Here is a 19,216-nt window from a genome sequence, read left to right as displayed (position 1 = left end):
ACAAGTGCGCCCTCTATAGGTGGATAGTGACATTGTCGTTTTATTTTATTTTTTCTAATGAAGCATAAGGTGATTAATACATTTGTACTATGGCCAACAAACAATTGCTGATTTATCATCAAAGATTAAAACTTGACACCCGGATTATCGGCTTGAGATGTTTTAAGTGTAAGAAATATTTCCTCCAGTCTAATGTCAGCAGCCGTTAGATTACAGTATTAAATTACAGTAGCCCTTTGATGAACGTACTTAAATGTGGTTTGAGCTGGGAAGTAACGGCGGGGAAAACATGGCCCTAAGCCTCAACGTTCCTCAGCTGTGTCATCTTCTGACAGACTGCTGACTGAGAGAATGGAAAATTACAAACGCCCGGGAGCATATTCGTCTCATATTATGTCTTTCCGGCTACCGGCGAGCTATGGAGTCATTCTCCACTGCACAGCCTCTGACAGAGCGAGCTGGTTCCAGGCCTTGGCGTAAGGGCTCACCGGGGCTCACCGCGCTGTGAAGCACGCCCACTCGTCCTCGACATCCACCTGCGGAGTCATCTCCAAAACGCAAGGTGGAAAGAAAATCGAGGCTGGCGTAGCTCTCAGCCTCTGAGGCCCGGCTAATGTATGTGCGAAAAGCTCAGGGAATACCTAAGCGTTTCAACCAGCCGCTTTAATCCCAGGCGTGTCAGACCTGGAAAAACGCTTTCGGATGTAGGAAGCCGCTGTCCCACCGACAGTCCCTCACGCTGAATTACGGCCTCGGTTATGATGTGCTTTAATACTCAAAGCAAACTGAGCGAACAGAAAGCTGACCAGGTCGCCATGGCCGGACGTAATTAAGTAGTGGATTGGGGGGTGAGAGGTGTGGGGGCGTTGGGCTTGGAGAAAGAGTAGCAGAAAGAGCTCGGAAGGCTGCGCGAGCACGCAAGGCGGGTTGCGTCCCGTTCGTGTCTACATCTGGGAAATGTGAAGAAATGCACATCAGGGAACATGTATAGTAGCAATGAGAAAAGAGTTTTATTAAAATGTGCATCAAGCATTCATTGGTACATAGAAGGGAACATTTTATTGACTTCTATTAACATTTATCATTCCTTTGACAGCCTAAGACGTAGAAACATCAAGGGTTTTGTGGATTGCTCATGTTATGCAAATATTGGTCTGAGCTGGTGATATTTAGCTGGTGATAGATGTGTATGCAGCCAGGGGCTTGTTCTTGTTAAGTCACAGCAATAACATAGATCAGCCAATAACTAACATACATCCAGTATCATAAATTATGTAACGAGTCACCCTCCTCCAAAAACAGAGTTTCTACAACTCCGCTAATTGCATTCTAGCCTATATATGGCTATATATGGCACTAATGTGGAATGAAATGAGACTTTGAGGGAATCAATCAGTGAAAACGTTCCACTGATGGGGTAATGGGCCACTGTGTAGATGGTATCTGATTATCTGGCGACAGTGTTTCTTAAGGGGATCCGGCTGTGTGGAATACAGATGTAGTTCACAATGTTAATTGCATGACAAATTAAACTCAGAGAACCTATAGTGTAGTCCCATGTCCATGTCGGTGACCCTTTGAGATGTGAAATATAAGGTGGGAAGATCAACGTTTTAAGCCTCTTCGAAAGCCTTTGTAGTCGGGCAGCAGACACTGTCAGAGCAGGAGTGTCACGCTGGTTTCTCCTGCGCTATATGCTGCTGGGATCACCTGTAAATGAACGTTTGACATGCGACCGACTTAAACCAGGAACTCGAGTATTGCTCTGTGAACTCAGTTTATTCTTGGCACCCTTCAAGCTCAAACCCGTCACTAACCCTGCGAAGGCCCTGCGTCGAAGATTTGCATGCTAAAACGGATCCCTTGGCCTCGTCTTCAAGCTTAAGGTTCACGTATTAAAGCACCGTTGGCACACAACCAATCACCATCTTCGGATCATACCGACAACGTCCAGACGAAGTTGTTTAAATTGCACTTGTGGCTACCTCAGACGGTTTAGACCTTTTCTCACAGTGTCTACTAGTTCTGTACCTCTGCACCATATGTTGATGAGGAGCAATATTCATTAAGGTCGTAATGTGATTTTCTTTGGCTGCCCATGCAATATTAATAAAGTAACAATGATGGTAAAATAGAAAACTGCATCATCATTCTAATGGGTAATGGTGTGGGATGTTATGAGGACAAAAGAACACACAGGGAATCCAACATCCTGGCTTCGGCATAGGACCAAAAAACCCAGCAGACAGTTTTCACACTGTGCACTGCTTTAGCATAAATAAGACCTAACTAGCATGAGCTAACAAGAACTACTACATTTTTTCTTCCTTAAGAGCAGAAATAGATTTGTTCTAAGACGGGAAAGTGGCATGCTTATGTAATCACGCACACGAGCAGTGTGCTACATTTCAATCAATAATGCTTCAGTCTCTGAAAATATGTTCTAATACATATATTTTAGGAAGGTCTTAATGATGTCTTCCCTAAATAGTAATGATCGCAATACTTTTTTTTTAAAGAAAAAAAGTATTTAAATATATAAAACATTTTTATATATTCAGACAACAACATTCTCCTGCAGTGAAAACGAGTTGTCTAGGTGCCTCAGTTTGTGCACTGTGAACAGAGCAATGACGAATAAATGTTTTGGCTCCTCTGTTGCGTGGGTGTATGTGCCTACAGCACTGAGAGTTCAACCATATATCAGCCTCACTGCCTGGTCTTGTTTCTTTATGCATTTGGTGTCATGTCTTCAATGACAAATAAACACTGATATACCCCTGTGCCATTTTGTTTCTGCCATGTGAAAGATGGTGTAGTGTAGAGCAGGTCGAGTGAACTGTCTGACACAACTGTGCAGACCAACGCGTAATCCACCACGTCATGCTGACAGCAGTGACCTTCAGACCATCTACTGGGTAGAGCTACTGGGACATTTATGGATCTTTCTCAGCTGTGGATGGTAAATAGTAGGATCTATAAGAAAACACAAACAAGTCCATTAGTAGGATTGTGAATCTAATGAAATGCCATTGTAGTTCTAGTGTAATTCTGTGATGATGGTATCCAAGGGTTCTTCTCAATGCTGTGTTTTTGTGGTTTTTTTCGAACGCATTTGAGAACCCTGTCATTTCAGCATTGGGATGAGGATCCACAAAGACCAGGCGATGGTGATCTATGGGGCTACATACTGGCACATCTCTCATCTCTCACATGTAGCTTCTTTTTTAATAGCGAGCACATGGTATGTATGAGTGACACAGTTCTCTCTGTGTTTCACATTTAAGCCATGCTTGCATGACGGTCAGAGTGAAACAGCCTGTTCTTGGCATCACAGCCAAGAAATCTTGACATTGTGACCGTTCTATAAAAATTACACCCTTTCAGAAAGCTTGCTACCTAAGAGTTACTGGCAAGTTTCTTCTTGGGTTTCAAATTCTGAAAAGCTTACATACAAAAATAGTATCAGCTATTCAGTCATATCAACTAATGTGAAACTGCCAGCAGTCCACACACACTTCTTATTTGGGAAAGAATATAAATGGACAAGAATAACCAGGAGGGGGGGCATAGATGTGCAAATGAGCCTGCTGTGCTTTACAGCTTAGAAATGGTAAAGGCATGAGGGCCCGAAGACAAGCGCATAGTTAATGCACATTTTACTGCAGTACAAAACGCACCACAGAATGATGAGGGGGGAAAACCTTTAGGAAGATAAAATGTGGTCTGCTGAGAAACTGCTCTTATCTCCAGTGATTTTATGGATACCGTCATGCCAGTTGTGCACTGAAATAAGGAAATCTTCAATCTACACTAAAGATGGAGTGTGTGTGTGTGTGTGTGTGTGTGTGTGTGTGTGTGTGTGTGTGTGTGTGGGGGGGGGGGGGGTTGGTTCCAGGTAACATAAGGTAGTGTGTGTCACATCTTGCTGAAACAGTGAAAGGCTTAACATAAGGTCTGGCTCAGGCTTTGCAATGACCATTAGTCATGCCTCATATGTTTAAAAGTGTGATGTTGATCTGGTAGCTGTGTTTCTCTAAGGGTGAACTTTTGGCTTTTGGTCTAACAAAAACACAATCAGATGAAGTAAATCACAGCTCCATATTTAACAATTATTTTTACAACACCTGGTTTCTGAATTTTATTTGTGAAAATATTACAGTTCCCTTATCTATTCAATTACATTGAGACCACTTGGCGTAGCATTGATAAGCGTCTGTGTAATTCTCCATTAAGTAATAATTCCAGTTGTTTCAGGCTTCAGTTACTTAAAAATGAAAATCAGACTGCATTCAGTTCATCTGGCAGCCGAGAGTGTTGCACTGGTCCTGGGCTCTTTGGAGGAGTGTGGTGAGGGGAATGTGCTTGCTAATGTCTGCTACACTGGTGTGAAAATGGAAGGATTACTCTGCAGCCAAGGAATGTTTCGAGCATGACCTCAGCCCTCCCCAAAAAGGACTCAGAAGCCACAATCACTAATCTTCAAATACAGGGGGAAAAAAGAAAAAACCAAGAAGTGCAGTGCTTGTTTTCCTTGGGATACCATCACTGCACTGGCCCAGTACCTCTACAGAGACTCTGAGCTCTTCACCATGCAGATAATTACCTTATTTATGTCAGCTTGGATTTATGGTTTATATTTTAAGATTTCTTAAAGATGCAAAAATGACTTAATTAGTCTACCTATAGACATTTGCCCACAGTTTGCACGGTTTATAGACACTTAGGCCATACATATGTTATGGGCAACTACTGCTGACAACAACTGCCTTGTATTCTTATTGTTATGAAACTATCATGTCATATAAAAAACGGTCCTATAGTTATGTGTTACGGTCTCGCCGTCAAAGCCGATCAGACACAGTTGGGGTTCGATGACGCTCATATGAACTGTGAGTGATGCGTGAGTGCTGAAGTTCAGGAGGATCATAGATACTTTTGACGAATCAGCTCGGGAGAGTCTCTAGCAGCCCCTGGCCCTCGGTGATGTAGAGCGTCTTGTTTACAATAGCGAGCGTGTGCACTTAAAGTGATGAGCTGCAGAGGGAACAGCAGGTGAGTGACTGGGCTGCTTCCCAGGGCACAGCACAAGAGGCTCTAGAATATCAATACAGTGTCCTGGATTGCCTGACCAGGTACACAAACATAACATGTTTCAAAGATTACAGCACAAATATTCTAAATAAGACTTGTCCATGTAACCTAGAAAGGCACTGTGCCTTTTAGCAACCCATCATGTAGTTAAGGCAACAATCGATCAGCAAAATGCCTTTCTTCTGAAAATTCATTACAACAGTGTACCTATTCTGCAGCACGTACTTATTACAAAATTTATTTGAAAACAAAAAGGCATCGGTGTGTAGCCCACTGCTATAGGTCTCCTTTGAATGATATTGTAAGCAAGTAAGAATTCTTATACTTTTTTCCGGATATGCAACTCTCTGCAACTGTTAGAAAATGTAAATATCTCAGCAGTTGAGGTTAGGCAGCTGTAACACACCGTAATCAGCAAATTGTCAATGGCTTATGCCAAAAGAGCTTAGTCAGTACATTAAAGCTGCTGGTGTTTTTATGCATGCAGAGACTGGCAGAGGAATTCCACTTTTATTGCAGACCAACTGAGCACAAAGATGAATGATAAGATGAAATGATCAAAATATTACATTATAGCCTTGCATGTGAGAGCAGCTTATATCAATAGGTGAATGATATTTGGTCTCCTTTTGAAACAAATGCTTTACATTACATTTTTCATGTGCAGCGATTTATGTCTGACCTTTGCCCCTGGCTCTGTTCATGCCCCAAGCAGTGTCTGACAGCACTTTTAGATGAGAAGCTACATGTTAAGTTTCAGGCTGATACAGTGGATGAGATATATGAGAAGAAATTATTTAAAACCATAAATATTCAAAACTGTGTGATCAGGCTTAGGCTGGCCTCTCAACCTACAGTGTCTCCGTTGCCCTTAGTTGCGAGTACCAGGACATTTCTAGTGAGCTCTGGCATGTAACAAACCTCCTGAGTGAGGACTGGGGTGAAATGTGCCTGCTGGGTAAGGTTTGGGGTGTAACATGTCTGCTGGGTATGCCTTGGGGTGTAACATACCTCCTGAGTGAGCTCTAGGGTGTAACTTGCCTCCTGGGTAAGGTTTGTGCTGTAACATGCCTCCTGAGTGAGCCCAGGGGTGTAACATGCCTCCTGGGTAAGATTTGGGGTATAACATATTTTCTGGGGAAGCTTTGGGGCACAAAATGTATTTTTGCTAAGCTTTGGGGTGTAACGTATTCTGGGTGAGCTTCAGGATGTAAGATGTATCCTAAGTGTGCTCTGAGCTATAACATGCCTTCTGGGTGATCTCCGGGGTGTAACATGCCTTCTGGGTAAGTTCTGGGTCATAACAAGCCTCCATTAGCCACTTAAACCTGTTTCTCAGATGGAGTCCAGCCAGCCGTTTGTGCAGGCAGCCCTCAGCGGTACTTTCTGGCATGTCAATCCACAGAGAGGTGTGGAAGATAATTTGGCTCAACAGGGCTCACTACATCCTTTCTGTGGGCAGTTAATCTGTGTTGGTGCAGATGGGCACAATGGCAGGACACAAGTGTGAGCGGTAATATAGGCTGATGAAACTGGAGCAGACACACATCAGCCGTGAGTCCAAAAACTGACACGAGAGGCAGGAACTGAGCCTCTGAATTTACATAGAGGGAATTTACAGTTAAACAAGGCATGGGAGGATCAAGGTAACAACAGACACCTGAACAGGGGTGTGGCAAGCTAAGAAAACCACAAAGCACATGGAATAGGCAAATAGGAAAAGAAATAAACAGAACCACATGACAGCCACCGCCATATGGGGAGTGCCACAGATGAGGGGACACTGTTACAAAACTATTCTGACAGGCTCTAAATATTACATAGCCACAGGCTTACACAAGGTGTTAAGCAAAACACAAAGGCTATGTGTTGGCTATGTCTATCTACTGTTTAGTTAAAGTATCTCTTTGCAGTAACCCTGATTTTTTTTCTTTATTTATGCAGCTTTATTCTTCATTTATGCAGAGTAGAATCTGATACATTGTCAAACAGGTTTAACAGGTCTTAACTCTCATTGTAATTTTTTATCATAAATCCATATCAAATGTGTTGTATTAGTATCACCTTTCACATGTGCAGATACCTACGTTCACACAAGAAATGTGTGTGTGTATATATATATGAAGGTAAAACTGTTGTCCTACATCCTCTAATTGAAAGCTCTCTCTCTCCCTCTCCCTCTCCCTCTCTCTCTCTCCCTCTCCCTCTCCTTCTCCTTCTCTCTGAGTAGATGCAGCAGTTGTTCTACGAAAACTACGAGCACAACAAGAAAGGATTCATCCAAGAACTGCACAGCAGCAAGATCCACAACGCCATCACTCTGCACCCCAACAAGCGTCCGGCCTACCAGTACCGGCTCCACACGTACATGCTCAGCCGGGAGATTTCCCAGCTGCGCTATCACACCATCCAGCTGCACCGTGAAGTCATCACGATGAGTCACCTCAGCAACACAGAGGTGCAGTGGGAGGATCAGCAGCTGGGCGGGGCTCCATCCTACACCCGCTATCGCCCAAACGAACGGGACGACGTTATCGAGTGGGACTTCCTGACCGGCAGGCACCTCTTCTCCACCAAAGACAAGAACGTACCCCAGCAGGGCCTTGGCAGCCTGCTGCGTGCCGCGTTGGACGACACGGTGCTTCAGGTGATGGAGATGATCAACGAGAACTCCAAAACGCGAGGGCGTGTGATCGACTTCAAGCAAATCCAGTACGGCTACAGGAGGGTGAACCCCCTCCATGGGGCTGAGTACATACTGGACCTGCTGCTCCTCTACAAGAGGCACAAGGGACGTAAACTGACGGTGCCCGTGCGGAGACACGTCTACCTGCAGCAGTCTTTCAGCAGGCCTTTCTTTCACGAGGTGGAAGAGCTGCAGGCGGCTGAGCTAGCGGAGGCCATCAACAGCGACTCTCAGTCCTTTTCATTCCTCTCTAATTCGCTCAAGATATTCGGCCCATTCCAGTTTTCGGAACCCACCAAAGAGATGCGAGAACACAGCCAAAGGAAGCTTCATATTCTTGTGCCACTCACAGGCCGCTATGACACCTTTGCACGCTTCATGGAAAATGTTGAGAAGGTATGCCTCATTTCCAACCAGAATGTGAAACTGATGATCATACTCGTAGATAATGATAGCAACCAAGACAGGGCGAAACATTTAGAACTGATTAAGGATTACCGTACCAAATACCCCAAAGCGGATCTGGCAGTGATACGAATGACAGGGGCTTTCTCTAGAGGTCTTGCTCTAGAAATGGGTGCCTCTCAACTAAGTAATAACTCCCTGCTTTTCTTCTGTGATGTGGATCTGATCTTCACAGGCGATGCCCTGCAGAGATGTAGAGATAACACAGTTGAAGGGAGTCAGGCTTACTTTCCTGTTGTCTTCAGCCAGTATGATCCCAAAATTGTCTATGCTGGAAGCCGTCCAGAAGATAGCAACTTTGTCTTCACCAAGAAGACGGGTTTCTGGCGAGATTACGGCTTCGGCATAAGCTGCATATTCAAAAGTGACTTGCTGAAGGCCGGAGGCTTTGACACTTCAATACAAGGCTGGGGAATGGAAGATGTAGACTTGTTCACAAAAATCATCAACTCTGGCTTGACAGTGTTCCGCTCACAAGAAAGTGGCATTGTGCATATTTATCACCCTGTTCACTGCGACACTAATCTAGAGCCTAAGCAATACAAAATGTGCCTCGGGTCCAGAGCAAGTACGTATGCATCCACAATGCAGTTAGCAGAACTGTGGCTGGAGAAACACTTGGGCGTAGGATACAACAGAACCTCCTCCTGACATCTATCAGTGTCGGAGGAGATTACCTCAGCTCTGCATGAAAGCAGCAAGAGACTGGTTGTGTGTGGGGTGTGGGTGTGTGTGTCTAATGTGTTGCAAGCAAGTGCGTGAAATTAAAGGTACTTGGTTTGTTTGGCGCAACTTCTTAATTGTTTGTGCACTCAACTCTTCCACAGCATCTTCCAAAGGACATTTAGTGCCCCGATTGAATATTTCAGGGCTAGCAGGAAAGGTTGTTTTTTTGTTTTTTGTTTTTTTTTTTGGTGGGGGAGTTTCATTGATGCAATCGTGAATTCTGCTGATATACTCAGGAGCTTATTTGACCACCATCAGTCAATGTGTTCAATACAGTCCTTGTCATTAGCGCTGTAAGCAAAGTGCTCTTCAACCTTGTGAAAATGGACACAAAGGATCACCACCATATAATAAATAATTGTAAATTAAGACATTTTGATGGGCATAATAATACTGAAAGTACCACAAATGTGCTTTAAAGGTTCCTCTGAGCAATTGTACTGAAGAAAATAGAATTTTCTAATTTATACTAAGTAAAACTATAATTCATCTGCAGTATTTTTAAAAGTGATTGTAACTTTTATTTCTTGTTGAAATAGTATCAATACATTAAGGTACTGGCTTAATGGCTCAAACATTTGCTGTTTTCTCTATTTCAAAATTGGGTTTTTTCTTGTTTGTTTGGTTTTTTTTTCAGTTTTTTCTCCATCTATCTCTGCTTGGTTGAACAAAATGTATTTTTCATAATTTTGTTTCGTGGCTTGTTTAAGTTGTTGGGAAATAAAATAATCAAAATGGAATATTTATAATTAAAAAATAATGAAATGCGTAACCCGTCTGAATATCTGTGTCTATTTACTACACATAATACATCAGGAGGAAAATGTTTTCGGTTAATCATTTCTGCATTACTGCTCTCTCTAATATTTGGCATAACCCTCTAATGTATAAGATGCACTGATGGCATTTGAGCATTCTAATGTAATGGTCATAGTTGGTTATAGAATTTAAAATAAAAGCAAATCTATTATATCTATTATATATTTAAAATAAAAAGAAATACTATTAAAATATAAAACAAAGTTAATAAAATAAAGTTACAAATAACATCAGAATACAATTAAATTAAATACTGTGTCTGTACCTTGCCTTTGGTTTGAATCCAGAAATTCAGTTTCACCCATCATTGGTACAGTGATTGACTCCAGATATGTTGTTTGAAAACTCCCTTCAGCCATCAGTGTTATTATGACTGACCCCAACATTATCACTGTCATTATTCTAAAAGCTTGTCCCAGTTGTATAACCATTGTAATTATAATTGACGCCAGATCAATTTTCTAAAAGCCTTTTTCAGAGATATAATCACTGTCATTATGGCTGATCCTAGATCAGTTCTTTGAGGCCCTTTAGCCACATAATCGGGCATTATGAATAACTCCAAATCAGTTTTCTTCATGCTGTATTCATAGATATAATCACTATTACAATGACTAATCATTATCTTTTAGGCATATAATTATTAGTTATTGTGATTCACTCCAGATATATTTGGCATTTCCTTTTACCCATCATCACTGTGACTCCAGACCCACTATCTCAAATCCATTATTAGTGATCCCTGGTACATTTTATTAACAAGATATTATCACTATTATCACTGTTATATTACTCAAAACCTCTTATAATCAGTTATTGTGATTCACTCAAGATATATTTGAAGGCTCTTTTCAGTCATCATTGTTATTATGATCCCAGATACTGTCTTGAACCTATGGTATTAGTAATGCTTGATCAGTTTTCATTCAGCTATATAGTCACTGTCTTTATGGCTGATGCCACGTTATTTTATCTTTAAGGCCTTTTAGCTACATAATCAGTCATTATGAGTAACTCCAGTTTTCTACATGCTGTATTCAAACATAATCATTGTCATAATTACTAATCATTATATTTAACACCTCTTTTAGGCATATAATTAGTTGTTGTGATTCACTCCAGATGTATCTGAAAGCTCCTTTCAACCATCATTGTTATTATGATCCAGAACCTACTGTCTTAAGTCTGTTATTAGTAATTCCTGATCAGCTTTCTTTGTGCCCTATTCATTCATATAATCACAGATCAATTAATTTTTAAGGCCCTTTAGCCGCATAGTCAGTCATTATGAGTAACTCAAGATCAGTTTTCTTCACGCCGTATTCAGACATATAATCAACTGTCATAGTATAGTAATCAGTTATTGTGATTCACTCAAGATGCACTTGAAAGCTCATTTCAGACATCGTTATTATGATCCCAGACCTACTGTCTTAAATCTCTGGTATTAGTAATCCCTAATCAGTCTTCTTCATATAGTCACTGTCTTTATGGCTGATGTCAGACAATATAAGTTATATATATATTTAATCAAATCAAATATATTTGTATAGCGCTTTTCACAACACATGTTGTCACAAAGCGCTTTACAGGATTTACAAGGTTAACAATACTATGGGTCCAAATCCCTAATGAGCAAGCCAAAGGTGACAGTGGCAAGGAAAAACTCCCTAGATGGTGGGGAATAGGAAGAAACCTTGGGAGGACCAAGACTCAAAAGGGAACCCATCCTCCATTGGGCGGCCCGTTAACACACAAATTACACAAAAACAAATTATACAGACGAAAACACAAGTCACAAACAAATCACACAATCAGGCTAAGTATAAGATAACTAGAATAGAAGTTCTGGGTGTTGATATTGTCAGTGTAAACGTCATGTGATGAATGCCAGGTTTTCATTCCTTGTCGGAGTGATGATACTGGTATTGTAGGCTCCGACTGCAATGTTACTCCCCAGGTGAATATTATTTAATATTATTTAAATATTAAATTTAAACTCTTTAAACTTATTTAATAATAAGTTATATTTTATATTTAAGGCCACATAATCAGTAATTATCAGTAATTCCAGTTCAGTTTTCTACCTAGTTCCATTCTGACTTTGACCATCCATTAAAGGGGAAAGCTAGTGGCAAACTCCTTTTTTCTTTTAAACATGGCTTACACTGTGTTTTGGAATATGCCCTTGAATTCTGTGTCTTCACTGCCGGTGGTTGATGGAACAAGACTGCTTTGCTAATTAGTTATTGACAGGGCCTAAGTTCTGATTTGGTTTTGAAACTTCCCTGTTGTGATGACTCCCTCACAATATGCTTAGGCTGAATCCTTCATGAAAGGGGACAAATCGCTCCCAAAGTCATTTTCCTAAGTCCTGGATTGACTGAGGAGATGTAGGTAGACAACCTGTTTGTCACGGCTGCTGGGAGACAACACAGCCACCATCATGGAACATATACTCTGTGAGTGTTCTATTTGTCCCAATAGACATCAGGCTGCTGGTTCCCATAGGCATGCTAAGGATTCCTCTCAAGTAAAAGTGGTGAGTATCCACTCCTTCCATCTTTTACAGGTTCTCCACAATTGGAATCATTCCATCACTGAATGACTCTAGAGCCACTGGTAAACCTTGTGAGAAGCCTAAACATCTCTGTAATCGCAGTATCACCTGTTCTCAAAGTCAGCTTCCTGTGTGGCTGGCTGATTAGTTTTGGGTTTGAGGCCTTGCGTAGATTATCGAGGCCAATCCCCATCCTCACTGTCCCGCTCACATGCTATATGTGCCACTTAAATGGAGAATTGGGAGCAGCAGGGAGGCTGTTCCAAACATCTTGGACTCCTAATCACATGTGGATGTAGGCTTGCTCAAATTCTTCTGTCTCTTCGTGTAAATGACTTGATGATGTTGAGATTACGGCTCTGTGGGGGCCATATCATCACTGCCAGGTGTCACATTGAGGTCCCTGACCCCTCCTTTTGGGCATGTGTTTACGTCGTCTGCGTCTACTCGTCTGCGTCAGTGGATCTCCGTGGGTGCGGTTACGTCGTGTGCTGATTCGTCTCACCTGTGGCTCATCTCGTCATCACGTGGGGTTTATGTAGTTTGTCTATTTAATGTGCGTTCGCGCAGTGTCCTGTGCTCGTCGTTGTCAGAATCATACGTGTGTTTGAGTGTTTCGTGTTCTACGTGCACTATCAGCGCTATTTGTGTTGTAAAATAAACGTGACGTTTGGAAGCGAAAGCAAGGATTCCTGTCTTGTCTGTCGCCTCGCCCCAGCGTCACACCAGGACTCTTTGTACTTCTTTACTCTGAGGATAGTTATCTGACATTGTCTGACATTGGCTGTAGGTTTGGGGTTGTCTTCCAGCTGTAGAATACATTTGGACCCAATCAGACACCTTCCTAATGGTACTGCAAGAGGGATAAGTATCTTCCTGTATTTCTCATCATTGAGGACACTATTAATCCAGATGAAATTCCCAACTCCATTTGCTGAAATGCAGCCCCAAACTTGCAAGGGACCTCCACCACGCTTCAGTGTTGCCTGCAGAGACTCACTATTGTAATGCTTTTCAGCCCTTTGGTGAACAAACTGCCTTCTGTCATTTCAAATATTGACTCCTCACTCTAGAGTACCTGCTTCCATTTTCTACACCCCAGTTCCTGTGTTTTGCGCATAGTTGAGTCACTTGGCCTTGTTTCCATGTCAAAGGAATGGCGTTTTGGCTGCAATTCTTCCATCAATACCACTTCTGGCAAGACTTCTCTGAAAAGTTGAACAGTGTACCTAGGCCACACTGATTTCTGCCAGTTCTGAACTGATGACATTGCTGGAAATCTTACAGTTTCAAAAGGAAGCAAGGATGATGTGTCTTTCATGGGGTGTACTTGGTTTCCTTGGCTGACCACTGCATATACAGTCCTCTGTGTTGCCTGTTTCTTTGTGCTACTTCAAAAGTACATTGTACTTGTACAGTACATTTTGAAACATCAGTCTTCTTTGAAATATCTGCTTGGGAGAGACCTTGATGGTGCAGTATAACTACCATGTATGCTGTTGCTGTGTTCAGTCTTGCCATGGTGTATGACCCGTGACACAAAATTCTCCACAGTCTCATCTCTGGAGCAGTCTAAGCCTTCTTCACAGCTGTTTCTGTTGCAGTTAATGACTGTGTTTCAACTTTGTGCAAGCAAGTGTACCTAGAGGTACTAATGCTGTTTTGAAGGCAAAGGATATATATATATATATATATATATATATATATATATATATATATATATATATATATAAGACTTGTTAAAGCATTCTTACTTTGCAGTATTTCCCCCATACCTGCCTAAGACGCTTGCACAGTACTGTATATCCTATTTAGGATATGTCATTAACTCTAAGGGGGTCATAATGGAGCGTAAGGAGGTTGAAGCAGTACTTAATTGGCCACTTCTGCACACACCAAAGGAGCTACAATGGTTTATAGGTTTTATAGACATTTCATATGCAATTTCAGAGCTACAGTTGCTCCACTCTCAGCCCTATTCAAAAGAAAACTTTGCGTAATATACTGGAACACCTTAACTAGTTCTGCTGTGTTAGAGCAAACTAAACCTGAGGAGCTAGTTATATTATATTATATTATATTATATCTCACAACCTGCACCTTAAAGGGAGTGTCATGCTGAAGCCCTGAAACTTGGCTCCATTCCTGATTATGAAACAGATGAATGACACACATACAGGCTGAAGTAGCCAAGTACCTACCGTGTCCCCCCTTCCATGTGTCTCTCCTTATGTTGCTGGTCTACTGTGCAGTCAGGGCGCTGCCCCTCTTCAATAATTATTTATATATTTGTATTTAAATATTTTTATATTGTTTGTTAATTATTAATATGAAAGCTTCACACAACTGTATAATTACTGTTATTATTACTTGCCACAGCCCAGTAGTCTTAAAACCTCAAAATCTTCATAATTATGACTCAACCATGATCGCGTTTCACTACAGCTTCTTTCAGCCATTTAACTGCTATAATTAAGACTGACCCCAGATTAGTTTTCTTATAACTCCTTTCATCCAGATAATCACTGTCATTATGACTAACCCCAGTATAATTCGTTTCCTTCAACCATAGAATTACTACAATTAACACTAGCCCCATACTTATTTTCTTTAAATCACTTTCACTGTATATTGTTATTGACTCAAATCACCTGACCTAAACTCCCTTTGTTTTCTTTTACTGTAATCATTTTAGAGACATACACTCTATCATTTTAGGTCTGTTATGCTGTATGAACTCTTTTGCCATTGCTTTCTTTAACACTTAGTCATTACTTGCTAATTGGCTAAAATTGCCAACTAAATGGAAGTCAATCAAGCATTATGAACTCGAAATTTAGTTTCTTTATGCGAATGTTCGGCAAATAAAAGCTAACCCAAAGTTCTGTTATAGCCCTGCATATATTACACTGGTTTGAGAAACATGATAAAGGCGAGCACTTTTAGAAACAAAAAAAACTATTTTAAAGAGCCTTTAGAGGAATAGTTTCCATTTACGACTTTCTTTCCACAGAGGTAAAGCCCAAATTCTGGTCGCAGCCTAACGATTCCCGCTACAGCTGGCCTTCAACTGATCTTTAAGACGTCCCGGAAGTTACGTTCATCAAAAGAGGACGCGCAGAAAGTAAACTTCCGACGGACATCTTTTGAAGATCAGATTCAGAAACCCCTTCAACCTGATTGGTTGAGTCCTAGCGCCATACACGTCTCGTGGACTGTCGATGCGGCGTGATCGACGTTGTCTGCGCTCGATTGTTCTGTGGGTAGTTAGCTAACGTTAGCCAACTGCGAGCAATGGCTGACGAGATAGCTAAAGCGCAGTCTGCGCAGCCTGGAGGAGATACAATTTTCGGGAAAATTATTAGGAAAGAGATTCCTGCTAAAATAGTTTACGAAGATGACCAGGTGTGTATTCTGTAGGTATAGATAACAGATAGCAGCGTTTATCCAGCCCTTTTAGCTTTTTTAGCCACCTAGGCTAGCAAACTAACATTGTCGATTCGGGTGAATGACTGGCTAGCAGACTATTAGTAGTTTTAAATGGCGTTACTATTAATAAACTGGCTTCCTGGCGCTACAAGATCATTTGTAGTCAACACCACCCGACTCCTAGCTAGAGAGCTGCTATAAATATGCAGTTTATCCTTTAGGACTGATAGCAGCCTTGAGCTCCATTCTGAACAGGGGCGAAATATAAAATATTGATGTGAAATATGTATGTGGCTACTGATGGTTTCACATCTGATGGTGTGCAGGTGTTGTGTTCAAGTTCCCTTCCGTTAGCTGATGTAGATAACGTTAGCCTGTAGTGCAAAATCCGGCCAGGGTGCAAATTCATACACGATTGACTTAAACTCAGACTATCAAGCACAATTTGAACTGTCTCTTTAGATATTTGCTTGGCGATATAGACACGTTAATAGTGATATGGTTGGGGAAGGTGAGGGCCTGTTGCATATATGCAAAATAAAGGCAGTTATTTCTCTAAAACAAGAAACTTATGTGTTTAGTGTTAACATTTCTAAGTGCTTTATTTACTCCGTCGTATAAGATGGTAGCGTAGTTTTTAAATCCGCAACGTCTCAGTCTCTTGTACAGGCTGCCCAATATTTGTTTTCGATTTCCTTGTCAAAACGATTACGTGTTTTGTTGGGTTTTTTTTTTACCAACCACACCTGCACCAGTGCGATTAGTAATACTTAGAACATCTAGCACACTGTGTTCTTGAAAGACGTATCAAATAATAAATAAGCTGTTAATGGCGATGTATTCAATGCATTTTCATTCACGAGTCCCTCTTCATCACACAAGATAACAATACTTCCATCAAACTTAAAACTTTCGGTTTGAAAAAGAAATGTATGATGACCTGCTGCATATGCAGCAAGAACCATTTGAGTGACTGAGTTGACATGTACTGATTTATATTCTTCTGTTCTCTTCTCAAAGTGTATAGCTTTCCATGATGTGGCCCCACAGGCACCAACTCATATTTTGGTTGTTCCCATAAAACCCATCACACAAATATCAAAAGCTGTGGATGGTGACAAAGAGGTAAGTATAGACCTATTCCTGCAGGTTGCATAATTTGTCACTTTTTCTTGTCATATTAAAATGTGATGTGTGTCATGTGCAGAATACATTTAATCCAAAAGGGAACTAGCTCTTCTCTCTATTTATACAGATCATAGACAAATGTACATATATTAGACATTTCTCTTATATTGTACACATAGTTATGAAATGTCAAAAATATCAATGTATGGTTTGCATACATAAATTCACAGTATAACTGCCTATACCATATAAGTGCTGTAGTAAATTTGTTTGATGTAGTAAAACAAGGGAATTATGCAGTAGCAATAACATGCTCAAATGCATAACCAGGCCATCACATGACTTGCAGTGGGATTGTGGGATATTTATTCACTAAATGTACTAAATTCAGTAGTTTTGCTACATTCATTTTGAATACCTTCTTCTTATTCCTTAATATTTAAAGTTTGTACATGTTCAGAAATGACCCAGGGAGTAAATGTCCAAACCCACTATAATGTGTGATCATCACCTCATCCTTTCACATGGTGCTACTGATTGATCTGTGGATATCTGGCAACATTCCTTAGAGCAGTGCAGTGGGTCAGCTGGCCATTTGATAATATCAACATCTTACTGTTAAGCTTATTTGCTGCTCCCAACTGAAATATTTTTATAAACGTAACCTTTAATTTCACCAGGTGAGTCATTAAAAGCAGGTTCTTATTTACGACGGCAGCCTGGCAAGCAGCAGAAACCTCTTGAAGAAAGACAAATGCAAAAAAGGATTTAAAAAATCCAACAGCAAGACATCACACCAAAACAACAGCTATATTCACTCTGGGTTCGGTCCTTGAGTGAGAAAGAGGGACGCTCTCACACTGCTAAATAAACTCTTGATTTCAGAGTACTGCTCTTTCTAGAAGCTCATAGAGCAGCTTCACAAATGGACATGGTGGTACAGTAGCAGTAAAAAAAAAAGACAATAGAAAATGTAATTGTTGCTTTAAATGATACAGAGGCCAGACCAATGAATGTTTCCGTAGTATGGCATTGGTTCCCCAAATGAAAACTGGTTAAAGTAAATCTCATCTAAAGTTTCGGCTAGCACAGTTTAATTTATTCCTATTCATGAAATTTCAGTAAGTTTGGGATTCTAATTAATTGATTTGAGTACTTTGATCATAAATTGTAGCTTAAAAGTCGCCACTAGTATAAAAGTTGCAGTTGGACATTCAGAGGCGTGGTGAATTTAACTTGATATGTCTGCTTCAGTTGCAATGTTTCTCAAGGTACATTTCTGAAGTCATAGTCATGTTTTTTTCTTGTGTGCGTGTCAGTTGTTCATATAGTTTAATGCTATTTCTTTATTCTCTCTCTCTCTCTCTCACACGCCCCCAGCTTCTCGGACATTTGATGATTGTCGCCAAAAAATGTGCAGAGCAAGCGGGATTAACTCAGGGCTACCGGCTGGTGATTAATGAGGGTCCTGATGGGGGCCAGTCTGTTTACCACCTCCACATTCATGTTATGGGTGGCCGTCAGCTGGGCTGGCCTCCAGGCTAACTACAGGAGTCCTGATCAACTTCAAACTGCATCATTGTCAGTGCCAGTGGTCACTCAACAGTGCTGACCCAGGCATGCACAGTAGCTTCTTGCCATATTAATCTGTTATGATTCAACGGGGAAAAAATAAATGCACTTATCAGCTGTCACCCTCGTGTCTCTCATTGATATGCACAATAATAGCATTATCCATCTAATGGATTTCAGAGGCGGACATTCCAGGTTCAGAAAGTTAAAGTCCTCACCAGGATATTGTTCAAACTTGATGGATTTTCTAATTAGTGCAAGCCAGGTACAATTAGTGGAATCAACACAATCCAGGTAGACTGAGCAAAATCTTGGTGAGGACTTTTACTTTCTAAACTTGGAACGTCCACCTCTGATGGATTTTCCCTTCACCTATAACGCAGTTAGCGCTTTTCCATTGCAAGCGGTAGGCCTGTCACTCCGCCTGTAGTACAGGTACAAATCCACTTGAGGGCACTTTTGTATTACTATTTATGCGTTTTGGTCAATCGCTCTCTTTCCTAACCCTCTGGGTTTGTCCTCTATTTCCATTGCTCCCCCCCCCCCCCCCCCACGAGATCGTAATTTTAAGCAATATCTACTCCACCTACTCCAATATCTACTTATCTACTTTATGTAACGTCAATCAAGTCATCTGTCGTGCAGAAGCAACTGTATTTCATGATGACATTGTCTATGAATGAAACAACTCTTTGAATAACTACTCTTGAATTTGTTGTTCCAAACTACACCAAGTC

The 19,216-nt window shown here is 41.0% G+C and overlaps 2 protein-coding genes across 2 annotated transcripts in view; both read left to right on the top strand.

The window, feature by feature from the left end:
- The window catches only part of chsy3 (chondroitin sulfate synthase 3), a 30,533-nt gene extending 20,801 nt beyond the window's left edge, over window positions 1-9,732 (top strand). Inside the window, exon 3 of the mRNA XM_077019978.1 lies at window positions 7,325-9,732. Within this exon, the coding sequence (XP_076876093.1) occupies window positions 7,325-8,896 (1,572 nt within the window). The 3' untranslated portion in view covers window positions 8,897-9,732. The remainder of the gene's footprint in view (window positions 1-7,324) is intronic.
- Window positions 9,733-15,557: 5,825 nt separating this feature from the next.
- On the top strand, window positions 15,558-18,601 carry hint1 (histidine triad nucleotide binding protein 1). Its single transcript, XM_077019977.1, has 3 exons — window positions 15,558-15,755; window positions 16,800-16,904; window positions 18,288-18,601. The coding sequence occupies exons 1-3, from the start codon at window positions 15,645-15,647 to the stop codon at window positions 18,450-18,452; spliced, it is 381 nt and encodes a 126-aa protein (XP_076876092.1). The 5' UTR covers window positions 15,558-15,644; the 3' UTR covers window positions 18,453-18,601.
- The last annotated feature ends 615 nt before the right edge of the window (window positions 18,602-19,216 follow it).

This window comes from Brachyhypopomus gauderio, chromosome 10, assembly GCF_052324685.1.
Source record: "Brachyhypopomus gauderio isolate BG-103 chromosome 10, BGAUD_0.2, whole genome shotgun sequence".
NCBI classification, from domain to species: domain Eukaryota; kingdom Metazoa; phylum Chordata; class Actinopteri; order Gymnotiformes; family Hypopomidae; genus Brachyhypopomus; species Brachyhypopomus gauderio.
Note: the sequence above shows the minus strand (reverse complement) of the source record. Positions and strands in the feature narration are given on the sequence as shown.

What these genes read in the sequence shown, in the direction of transcription:
- hint1 (XM_077019977.1), top strand. Translation starts at nt 15,645, where the DNA reads ATGGCTGACGAGATAGCTAAAGCGCAGTCTGCGCAGCCTGGAGGAGAT. An exon ending in TAGTTTACGAAGATGACCAG is followed by an intron (nt 15,756 to 16,799) that starts GTGTGTATTCTG and finishes CTCTTCTCAAAG; the next exon opens with TGTATAGCTTTCCATGATGT. An exon ending in CTGTGGATGGTGACAAAGAG is followed by an intron (nt 16,905 to 18,287) that starts GTAAGTATAGAC and finishes ACACGCCCCCAG; the next exon opens with CTTCTCGGACATTTGATGAT.